Source organism: Ruditapes philippinarum, unplaced genomic scaffold (assembly GCF_026571515.1).
Source record: "Ruditapes philippinarum isolate M1 unplaced genomic scaffold, ASM2657151v2 ctg96_1_1_1_1, whole genome shotgun sequence".
Classification (NCBI taxonomy): Eukaryota; Metazoa; Mollusca; class Bivalvia; order Venerida; family Veneridae; genus Ruditapes; species Ruditapes philippinarum.
Window position 1 is genome coordinate 297,488 of NW_026861771.1, and position 12,712 is coordinate 310,199.

At 35.6% G+C, this 12,712-nt stretch overlaps 2 protein-coding genes across 2 annotated transcripts in view; one reads left to right on the forward strand and one right to left on the reverse strand.

The window, feature by feature from the left end:
- The window catches only part of LOC132716774 (UDP-glucose:glycoprotein glucosyltransferase 1-like), a 46,258-nt gene extending 41,302 nt beyond the window's left edge, over window positions 1-4,956 (reverse strand). Inside the window, exon 1 of the mRNA XM_060700109.1 lies at window positions 4,839-4,956. The gene's annotated coding sequence lies outside the window, so the exon portion shown is untranslated. The remainder of the gene's footprint in view (window positions 1-4,838) is intronic.
- Window positions 4,957-10,597: 5,641 nt separating this feature from the next.
- On the forward strand, window positions 10,598-11,761 carry LOC132716776 (uncharacterized; the record flags this gene model as incomplete). Its single annotated transcript, XM_060700110.1, has 2 exons — window positions 10,598-10,793; window positions 11,553-11,761. Coding segments are annotated over exons 1-2 (405 nt in total), but the record flags the coding sequence as incomplete, so codon positions are not given.
- Window positions 11,762-12,712: the final 951 nt, after the last annotated feature.

Below are 12,712 nucleotides of genomic sequence, written 5' to 3' on the forward strand. Positions count from 1 at the left end.
TAGATTGATGAAATATTGCCTCAAAGTTTATCAGCGGGTTCACATTTCATAAAATTCGCCGCCATTGCTGCCCTAACAAGAGCCATGTCAGCATGGCCATCCCCCGCCGAATGTGTTTGCTCATTGGAAGAATGTATATGTAGTAGAGCAGAATAATTCCATTTTAAGAGGTCTTTTGGTAATGAAAACTGATGGCTATAGTGATTACAGATTTGAAACCTATGTGAATACTGATGGCTGAAAATAACAAAGGGCAATAACTGAAAAATAATGCAGGGTAGGTTATCATCCTTGTGTGCTGCATCCCTCCTCAGTAAAATCTATCCACCTATGAAGTTTCAAGTTGATACCTCAAATACTTTTTGAGAAAAAAATTGAATTGAAAAATTAAGTATGAAAAATAACGAAGGGCAATAACTCAAAAATTATAAAAGGTACAGTTATCATTCTTGTGCAGTGCACACCTCCTGAGTGAGATCTATGCACCTGTGAAGTTTCATTTTGATATCTCAAAGGCTTTTTGAGTTATGCTCTGGACAAAAATTAATTTTGAAAAAAAACAAAGGGCAATAACTCAACAAGAGGGCCATGATGGCCCTGAGGTCGCTCACCTGTATATAGCCCCCCCCCCCCGCCCAATTTTCACCCAAGGGCTTTTATTTGTTTATTTGAACAGACTTGGTAGACACCCATAAGAAGATGTTTCATGCAGAACATCTAAGTTCTAGCTCATTGGTTTTTTAAAAGAAGATTTTTTAAGTTTTTACTATACACATATAGTTAAAAACAATGACACCCCTCGGGCAGGGCCAGTTTTGACCCCTGGGCTTTTATTTGAACAAACTTTGTAGATATTTACTTAAAGATGTTTCATGCTTAATATCTAAACTCTAGTTATTTGGGTTTTTTCAAAGAAGATTTTTAAGTTTTTGCTATGTATATAAGGAAAATCAATGACCCCCGGGGCGGGGCCAGTTTTTGACCTCAGGGCTTTTATTTGAACATACTTGGTAGACACCCATTAGAACATGTCTCATGCTAAATATCTTAGCTCTAGCTCTTTGGGTTCTTTAAAAGAAGATTTTTTAAGTTTTTACTTTATGCATATAAGGAAAATCAATGACCCCCTGGGGCGGGGCCAATTTTGACCCCAGGGCTTTTATTTGAACAAACTTGGTAGACATTCACTAGAAGATGTTTCATGCCAAATATCTAAGCTCTAGCTCTTACGATTCTTTAAAAGAAGATTTTTTAAGTTTTTACTATATGCATATAGGGAAAATCAATGACCCCCGGGGCGGGGCCAATTTTGACCCCAGGGCTTTTATTTGAACAAACTTGGTAGACATTCACTAGAAGATGTTTCATGCCAAATATCTTAGCTCTAGCTCTTTGGGTTCTTTAAAAGAAGATTTTTTAAGTTTTTACTTTATGCATATAGGGAAAATCAATGACCCCCTGGGGCGGGGCCAATTTGGACCCCAGGGCTTTTATTTGAACAAACTTGGTAGACATTCTCTAGAAGATGTTTCATGCCAAATATCTAAGCTCTAGCTCTTACAGTTCTTTAAAAGAAGATTTTTTAAGTTTTTACTATATGCATATAGGGAAAATCAATGACCCCCTGGGGCGGGGCCAATTTTGACCCCAGGGCTTTTATTTGAACAAACTTGGTAGACATTTACTAGAAGATGTTTTATGCCAAATATCTAAGCTCTAGCTCTTACGGTTCTTTAAAAGAAGATTTTTTAAGTTTTTACTATATGCATATAGGGAAAAATCAATGACCCCCCGGGGCGGGGCCAATTTTGACCCCAGGGCTTTTATTTGAACAAACTTGGTAGACACTCACTAGAAGATGTTCCATGCCAAATATCTTAGCTCTAGCTCTTACAGTTCTTTAAAAGAAGATTTTTTAAGTTTTTACTATATGCATATAGGGAAAATCAATGACCCCCCCGGGGCGGGCCAATTTTGACCCCAGGGCTTTTATTTGAACAAACTTGGTAGACACTCATTAGAAGATGTTTCATGCCAAATATCTAAGCTCTAGCTCTTAGGGTTGTTTAAAAGAAGATATTTAAAGATTTTTCTTTCGGTTGCCACGGCAACCAGAGTTCTGCATGGAATTAAATTCTTTGAACAATTTTTAAAGGTGACCACCAAAGGAACATTCCTGTGAAGTTTGGATGAAATTGGCTCAGTGGTTTATGAGGAGATGTCATTTAAAGTAAAAGTTTACGGACGGACGACGGACGGACGATGGACGGACGGACGCCGGACGAAAAGCGATCACAAAAGCTCACCCTGTCACTTTCTGACAGGTGAGCTAAAAATAATGCAGGGCAGAGTTATCATTCTTTAGCACTGCATTCCTCCTCAATGAGATCCATCCACCTATGAAGTTTCAAGATGATACCTCAAATACTTTTTCAGATAAGCTCTGGACAAAATAGCATGAAAAAAACAACAAAGGGCAATAACTCAAAAATTGTATAGGGAAGAGTTATCATTCTTGCGCACAACATTTCTCCTCAATAAGATCTATCCTTCTATGACATTTCATGTTGATATCTCAAACACTTTTTGAGTTATGCTCCACTCAGGTGAAAAATTAGGTATGAAAAATAACAAAGGGCAATAACTCAAAAATTATGAAAGGAAGAGTTATCATTCTTGTGCACTGCACACCTCCTGAGTGAGATCTATGCACCTATGAAGTTTCATGTTAATATCTCATAGGCTTTTGGAGTTATGCTCTGGACAAAAATCAATTTTGAAAAATAACAAAGGGCAATAACTCAAAAATCATGCAAGGTAGAGTTATCATTCTTGTGCACTGCACTCCTCCTCAATGAGGTCTATCCACCTATGAAGTTTCAAGTTGATAACTCAAATACTTTTAGAGATATGCTCCGGACAAAAATTTCGGACGGAAGGACGGACGGACGGAAGGTCGGACGGACGGAGACTATTACTATATCCTCCGCCGAAAATTTTCGGCGGGGGATAATTATCACGTGACCAGCGAGAATTTAGGTTCGGATACTTTTGCATGACATTTGGTGACATGTGACCCAAATGCTATTTTTAATTGAAAACATGGCTTTGCATTTATGAATAACAGTGTATTTATTCAATAACATACATTGTACCAAAAACATGTTGGATTTATATTGTTTTGAGTGATAATTCATGAATTATTTGTTTGTTTTTATATAAAATCATACACTTACTAAAAATAGTGTACGGTCTGTTACTAAAAATAGATGCTAGAATTTCCAAACCATGAAGTCCCGCGAGATCTGATTTGAAAGCAGACTCCATATTGGTAAACATTCTCTACATATTTCTCTAAAAAATAGTTGGGTACACAATGTCTTAAAAACAAAACATGAATTGGTTCAAAATTGATTTGTTTATCAAATGGTATTTTTATTTGACTCAAATTTGATTAGGCCTAAAAAAAAAAATGTTGTGTTTCCGGTGGCCCGACCGACCCTATTTTTTAGCGCCAACCCAAAGTTTTTTATCGATGTACAAAAAAAAATGGCGCCCGTACCGACCGTACCGAAGACGGTTTTAGTATTGCGAGTCGACAACGATGTGAGGCACAAACGATTTGTGTTCCAATTACGTATTAACGCGCACCGGCTAATATGGCAGGACAACAAGCAGCCGAAGTGTCACTGCTGGCGATTTTCTTTAAAAATACGATCATAGTTTGACAAAACAGGAAATCAAATTAATAGACCACAGCAAAACAGCTCAAAACATTTTTCGGACGTGCATGGTCATGTTAAGAGTGATAATATTAAAATTGAAGCCAGTTGTTCGGTAAGAATAAAAAAAATGAAAACGAAAGTCGAGTCATGCCATTGGTAAAATTTATTTCAAAATATAAGAATGAAGACTAGGTTTGGTAGTCTAACATTTTTAAGTACTTTTATATGCTATAGAATATAATTTAAAGTCCATATAATCCGTATCTGACATATATCTACAATCGTTGACTAAAAAAAAAAAAAAAAAAAAATAGTCCGACCTACCGACCCTACTTTTTTTCGCCTCGCCACCAGAAACACATCAATTTTTTTTTTAGGCCTTAATAAGGGTGATTTAAATAGGTTTTTATGTGCGGCGCACAAACTGTCAAATTCTGGTAGCCTTTGCAAATAGGGTTGACCCATAACTTTACTGTCGCAACGTCAAAATAAAAAGAGACATATAAAGTTATGGAAGCCAGAACTAATGCTGATGATTGATTGACAAAAAAAGTGAATTGCCCTGTCATTCTAAATTTTCTCTGATGCTGATTATTGAATGACAAGCAGTAATATTTTCATGCTCAAGATAATATTTACGCAGGCTCAATATCAATCTCAGGCTAATTTTATGACCGGTCAAATGAGTGAATTTGAGTATTTTCACATGTCAATACCTCAAGTTCTCAAATCAAACAGACACGCTGAAGGATTATGTGTACTTTACACTTGGATTTTATATAGGAAGTCCAAAAATTAGCCTCAACAGTGCGTATAGGCTAGCCGTACGTGACTATTTTTGGACTTCCTTTTGGCAAGCAGTACACTAGCTTAGCCTGTCCAGTCTGGCTTGATCCAAAGGGCTGCTCTTTTTTGAAGATTTCTAATTTGATCTATTTGTGATTGGATATTTATTAACTTATGTCAAATGTACATGAATCGATCATAAATATGCAAAGATATGTTGTAATGTAGATTTTCTACCATGTTTTCACCGGCTTAAAATTGAAATAAGCGTAAAAGTTTAAGTACGCAGTTGTGACCTGCAAATGAAACTTCTGTGTTTTACTTTACCTTCAGAATGAAAACAGGTAACTAATAAAGTGAAAATTATATATGATAAATAAGGAATCGTCGCAAATTAACAATAAAGTTTTTTGCAACGTATGGGAGCAGCCATGTTGCAGGAACGGTAATGATGTGGTGAGTAGTGATTGGTTAAAAATAAAATGAAATACTATTCGTCCCTATACCAATTCGTTCCAAATAGTGTATCGCTGTTGTGCTAACTCGCAACACAAACAGAACATCTCGACTAATATAAATGATCCGATGATTGACGGAAATGGTTCGACAGTTTCGACTTCAAAATTCAAACCCTTTGATATTCATGCTTTTTTTCTAATTATGTATTTTTTATTTCTATGAATAAGCTTTTAGCTTAATGGGCTATCCATAGGTTCATAGTACATTTTATTATTTTTTATGACAAATGTGTGCTCTTTTATGGTGTTTTATGATCTCATTTTATATATATGATTTATATGTTATCTCTTAACTGTATGATTTTATTATTTGTATCATGTGCTATGTTCCTAAATGTATAAATAAAAATAAACTATCAACCTTAGGTTATTCCTACATAAGCGCTACCTTCCAGAAGACAAACTACAATCATTATAACGCAGGCACTACCATTGGGAAACATGTAGAACAATAAAATGTTTTACATGTAAGGCATCAATAAAAATACTTGTTGCCTACAAACCACAAATACTTAACTAAGATTTGAAAATATTTGCAGACGACACAAAAATTATATTTTATCATAAATGGATATATACTACATGTACAGTCATGGACATATTTTCTAATTACAATAGTTAGTTAATTGCATCAACAAGTTTTCTTCCACAAAACTCTATGAAAGTTCAGACGAGCACCTTTATAATTATGGAATAAAAAACCAAAGTCTTTCAGAAATTAAAAGAAAAGGAAGAATGGTGAAGACCTTTTTGCAATACGACTTTTCCAAAGTAACCAATGTTGCATGTCGCATATGCGCCTTAATGCAATAACGATGCAATTAAAAGCTTTAATATACGTGATTTCAAGTATTTCAAGTTATGCACCAAGAACACAGTAATTTTGGGATGACTTATTAAAGCAGTACTCAGTAAGTACTTAAAACAGGAGTTGTATCTATCCTACAACATATATACGAAACTGTGATCGAACTAGCAGACGACAGGCTATTCTTATCATTAGTGTCACATTAGTATTCACACGATTTAGATAATTAGATTATTAGATTAAGAGTTTAAGATATTAGATATTTCAAGATTTTTACCTAATGTCTTTTGCTGACGAAAAATTGCTTTTGAAGCTTGTTCAATATTTCTTTCAAATTATAAGAGAAAAATTGCGTATATAAAATGCGAGATGTGTTAAAATATCTTGAGAATTAAATAAAACTTTTTATGTTACAATACTGCTTTTTAGATTATATAGCTACAATTCTACATAGTGTAGTAGTAAAATATAGTACATGTAATTCTCGTTTTAACGTTTTAATTGTTTTCGCATCGCTTCGTACTTCAACAAAGATTAATATTACGAGGCTTATAGCTCCGTGGTTTCAGTGACGGATTCGAGACTGTGTCTTTATTTTCTACGCAATCAAACTAAAATAAATTCTGTATAAAATGAATTAAAGTTTCCTCACAAAAATATATTTAAAACGTGCTGATACTCGCCGATTTTAACATGTCGTTAAACCTGTGCAACAGTTCAGTACCATATATGAAAAAATAATATTTCCCGGCGTTACCGCGAATCACTATTCGCGTATACATCGGCGCTACCACATAATCAAAGCACAGAAGGCGCTGAATTTGTTTGGGTCTCAGAATGTCAGAAAGGTGAAGGTTGTGAGATTATAAACCAATTTGTTTTTGTATAGTGCCACCAATGCTTTCCAGTGTTTTAATTGTAGTTAATTGGCTTTAAGACTAATTGCAACACTGATATTCAATTCAATGTTTATTTGACTTAAACAATTTGAAAAAAAAGAGTTGCCTTCCTGGATTTGAACTCCAGACCCCTCGGCCACGGTGAAGTTATATGTAAAAGGCCTGAAGAAAACCATATTACATGTATTCTAAATTAGGATTTGTAACCCTTATTATTTCGACTCTAACTGTTGTTTAACACAGATGTTAATAATCATGGAGTTTATTATAAATAAGCATGTATATCTATAAAGGATAAAATCAAAGCACAGAAGGCGCTGAATTTGTTTGGGTCTCAGAATGTCAGAAAGGTGAAGGTTGTGAGATTATAAAACAATTTGTTTTTGTATAGTGCCACCAATGCTTTCCAGCGTTTAAATTGTAGGAGATTGGCTATAAGACTAATTGCAACACTGATATTCGATCCAATGTTTATTTGACTTACACAATTTGAAAAAAAAATGAGTTGCCTTAACTGGGATTTGAACTCGAGCGCGCATACCCCTCGGCCACGGTGAACATGGTCACTGCCTGCAGAAAACCATATTATTCTAGTTAGGGTTTGTAACGACGCTAACTGTTGTTTAACACTTGTGTAAATAATCATGGCGCTTACATATATATAAGCATGCATATCTTTAAAGAATAAAACAATATTAGAAATCTTCGACTATTCGGGAATTATTTTGCTTGAAAATTAATCCGCCTGTCATGTGACCATATTTACGCAGTGATCTCCCCTTAATTTTTCGGACTTCTTTCGGCTCTTGCAATTAACAGCATTAGAGTCTGAAATTTCGCTACCATTATTTGTTTGGTCTGACGACCCAAACAAATAACAATATTAGAAATGTTCGACCATTCGGGAATTATTTTGCTTGAAAATTAATGCGCCTGTCTTTCGGCATTTGCAATTAACAGCATCAGACTCTAAAATTTCGCTACCATTATTTGTTTGGTCTGACGACCCAAACAAATAAAAACTATTACAATAAGCTATGAAAAAATGCCATATTGTTTCCAATTTTGTGTCGTCTGCTAGAGAGATGTCATACCTGTAAAAAAATGGAATAGTACATGTACATGTCGGAGGGAAAATACAATGTCGCCGTACGTAATAAAAAAAACACATAAATTGTATCTAAAATGAGTTATGTAATACTTTTATTGTCTGTATACAACATATTAAAATTAGTTAGATCTATATTATATCTGTGTTTAAAAATAGTCTAGCTCCGTGAATGAATTATATTTTAGAAATTAAAAAAAAACCTAGAATGAACCTCGCTGTTACAGTAAGCAGACATTATTCCAAAAGGATCCGTCAATGATTCTTTCATATCCCGTTGTTTGCTTGTCGTCTGCAATTATTTTGATCGTCTGCTACTGCTGGCATATAGGTTGTCGCGTGCTCGTCTTCAAGGCTTGGTTTTGAGAACCGTGAAAATTCATCAACTGGTTTAGACGATCTGCTTGATGGTTTATCGTTTGTAGTGAGCAAATGTTTTTGCTTAGGTTTTAAGTATCCAAAAGAGATACGTCTGTCTATGCTGAAAGCGTAAACTTGATCGCGTGCTTGTTATACAAAGGTTTAATGTGGAATAATGCCAAATGAATATTTTCATGTCAACAGACAGTATACCGGAATAACAGACAGTATACCGGAAGTAAACGGTATCCATAACAATTGTCGTCTGCTGATTTTTTTCTGTATTTCTCCATGATGGATTTGTGCAGTTTGAAAACTTTTTTGCAGGTAAGTTAACATTATTGTTTGAACATTTGACAGGCACGCAAATATAAAATTTATAGATTAAGTCTATCCAGTGCATGAAAGGGTGTATTCTTTTAAATGGCAGAGACAAGTTTGGCGTTCGTGCATGCACGTACATAGTGGCTCTTGAATATCTTACATGCAGATGTCTCTCTTTTATGATCATTGACATGTCTTTTGTAACTATACATCACAACTCAGGCTTAAATTTGACACATTCAAATGGTTTCGGATCTGGTCATGTCAATGCATTGCTAGCAGTTGAAATATGGCGAAAATTGTCGTTTGCTTTTTTGGCGTAGCATATCATCATGTGCTAAAGATATTGTTTGACTATATTCTTGCAGGTGACTTCTGCTGGAAACATGTAAGCCATATCCAATAATGGCACGTTTCCGGCTTTTACATTTAATAGTTGCTGGTCTACCCAGCAAACATGCATATATGGGACCCATATGGGCTATATCTAGGCAAGCCCATATGGGTATGCCCATATTGGACCTATATGGGACCAATATGGGCAAGTCCATTTGGGTACGCCCATATCTGGACCCATATGGGTCCCATATTACAGCACTATAAGGAAAAACGATTTTTCGTTTATTTATTTCTTTAGAACTTGTTTACTTTGAGCTATAGTGTGACCACCTTGGCATAAATTGCTATTATCTTTTATAAAAATCGTAGCATTAACATATATACAAGCCATGAGGGACCCATATGGGTCCCATTCGGGCAACCCAATGAATATTAGCATGCCTGAGCAGGTGCGAGAAATTAATTTGTTTAGTTTTTATATTGGTTTTAATTTTTATAATCTAAATATAAAAATGTGTTTTTAGACTATTAATTCAGAAATAATTTATAAAAATCAGCATTTGATGAAAAATTTATTTCGAGCATGCGCAGAGGTGATTTCCGCTGCCGCTTAAAATCAAATTGTGTATTGAAACGTTTAAATTGTAAAAATTGTACACTGAAAACAATATTTCATTTCAATTCGGAACATTTAACGACGATTTCGTATAACGACCTTTCATATTATATCCTTACAGATTTATTGTGTGTGTAGGTAAGTGTAAACGTCATTTATTTTTTGTTTTTTTGCCTTTGCCATGTAATTTCGCGATAGTTTTTGTCAGTTTAATTTGCGACATTTCTAGAATTTACGCCCACTATTAGGCACTTTAGGCTGAACCTTTGGATGTGTATTAGTTGTTATTGTTGAATAACTTAACTGTGCGGAGTCGACACTAACATTTTTAATAATATTGTTTCTATCTCTAGACTAAATTTTAAGAGATCCTTTTTTAAAGGGACACCATCATTTGAAATCCAGTGACCCCTTCCTAGCCTTAGAAGTTCCCTTTCCATTTTGTACCAATATTTCATTCATAAGCAATTTTTTAAATATTAAATGCAAATACTTATTATTACAAATTCAAGTATTTTTTCCAAGTACCAACCAAGCCCTATGTTGCACAGGCACGAGTATCGGACCTGGGAAGAAAAAATATGATCCGATAGATAATTAAACCTGTGTTCATCTTTTTAAAAAGTCAAAAACCGAAAAAAAATTGTAAAATTATACCCCCCTTTAAAAACATACTTTAAGTTAAGGAGAAGGCCAGAAACTCCAGATTTCGAGCCTGCAAGCAAGGAATTCCACTTTTCCCGGGCCGTTGTGAAAACAATTGTCCAGACAATTAAAAAAATCTTTTATCACTTTTCACATTTGTATTAAGCTTCCAAATGGGACCGACCCCAAGTATTTAGCCCTTCCCGTTCATGAAATATGTATCGGGGAAACAAACGCATTCGTGCTAAAAATCCTTGGTAGAGCAAAATTGCGGCACAAACAATTCGGTACGTAAACATAGACTAGTTACATGTTGCCAGCCGATTACGGTCATAATCATATTGTCACTTGGCGCAATAACTCACTTAATGTATATGTATTTTATAATTACTTATTCAATGTATTTTTCATTTTATTGTAAAATAGGCCATCAAAAAGGCTGTATGAATCGGATAGTGCACTGATGAGAATGAGACAGACACAGAGAGTAGGCCACCCACAAGTTATTGACCAAGCAACAACGCCCAAAGAGTCACAAAGCCTACTTTCATCTCCGCCTCGCTTATCTGCACAGGCATTGCGAGAGGCCAGCAGTGATGTGCAAAGTGCTTCTCCAATACAAGATGCTTCTGATACACCCTTCCGTGGGCAGATTATTGGGCCCAGTAAAAGTATAAACTTCGGAAGCTATAAATATTTTTATTAAATTACAAGTACAATACTTTTACATGTTATATTTATCAAAACAAGTCAATAATGTTAATAACAAAGCTGGATTGGAGTTGACAGCAGCCAAAAATGGAAGTTTTCACCTTGTGACGCCCCTAGTTCCAAAAAATTTTCAAAAGAAATTGATGATTACTTTGTTAGTCTTTTATTCATGATGTAATTTGGGTGCGCATATTCTTGCCTGGACCCCACTACTGTTTATCCAAAGTTACGGTCCCTGAAGAAGTCAAGAATGTTTTTTATTTTCACAAATTGACATGCCTAGGCTCAAAATATGTTAAGTTTTAAATTCATGATTTCTTATCATTTTCACATTTTGTGACCTTGCATACTCAACAATCCTTTTGAGATTTTAGCGTTAATAACTGTTAAGCCAAGGAAAAATTTAAAATACTGGATTTTTTTTCATTTGAGCCGGGTCATGACATAATGGTTTTGCGACCAGCATGGATCCAGACCAGCCTGCGCAGTCTGATCAGGATCCATGCTGTTCGCTATCAGTTTCTCTACTTGTTATAGGGTTTGTAAATGTAAGCGAACAGCATGGATCCTGATCAGACTGCATGGATGCGCAGGCTGGTCTGGATCCATGCTGATTGCAAACGCATTATGTTGGTTTTGTCGTGACATGGCTCATTTGTAATTCACATAGCTCTAAAAGTATATGGCCTATAATTATGAATCCTTTTTTTCAGCTGCTGTTACACAGATTCTCCGAGTCTTGGAGACAATGCGAGAGAAGAATCGTGAAATTAAGAGGATGGTGCAGCGAATGCTGTTAAGGTCAGCAGCAGATGACCAACCGCTGCAACTTCCGAAAGATATCTCATTCCCTATTCGTTATCCTGAGCAGATAGAAGCATTCGATGAGCTTCTGGGAGATCAGAAAATGCTCTCATCTGTGGTAAGCATAGTGTTAGTCATGTATGTTGCGTCCATTAGTAACTGAAAAAAGTATATACCCCATATCCACTGGCCTAAAAGCGAAAAAACATAATGGTCTGTGGTGAGCACTTGATGATAATGTATAATCACTCTGCTATATTTATGTTGGAAAAATATTGCACAGTGGACAAACACTTTGCTGCATTAATTTCAGAATTAAAAACTGGCATGTTTTAATTTTTATTTCGTAAATACTTCTCCTACCTGACACTGCCTTAGATAATCTCTATCTGACCATATAAACCCGCATATTTTTTTAAGCGCCGGATAATCAAACCTTCTACTGATGACGTTATTATCCCGGAAAACCACGCCTGGGGAACACGGCCTCTTTCCCTGATTCAGTTTTTCTCCTTGAAGGGGGGCCCTTTTAGCACTGGAAGTGTGGGCCCCTCGCTTTAAAAATTTTTTTTTTGTTGGAAATTTATTTTAATTTGTTTTGTTTTAAAAGGCGGAAGTTCGGGGTAAAGGAAAAGGGAATACGGGTAGAAAGGAGAAATTCCCTTTTTAAAATTTGGTTTTTCCGGGCCAACAAATGAAGTTCGAGAAAAGTACGGGAAACCCCAAAAAGGGTAAAAGGAGAAAACATCGGCCCTTATGAACCCCAAAAGGAAAAAAATGGGGCAAATTTAAATTTTAATGGGGCTTAGCCGAAAAGGTCCCGGAATTAAACATCCCTTGAAAAGTCATTTTGGGCTTTACCCTTTAAAACAAAAAGAAAGGGGAGCTTTTGAAAGGGTTTTGCCAAAAAAAAGGGATAGACTTGGATAAGAGTGTTTCGCCAAAAAGGCAGAAACGTAGCCATTCTCGCCGTCACCGTAGAAGTGAACGGTTTTCGATGCACACTTTTTCGGATAGTAGTCCTAGTGATGAAGACCAATTGTCTTTATATGACAGATCTACGGTTTTT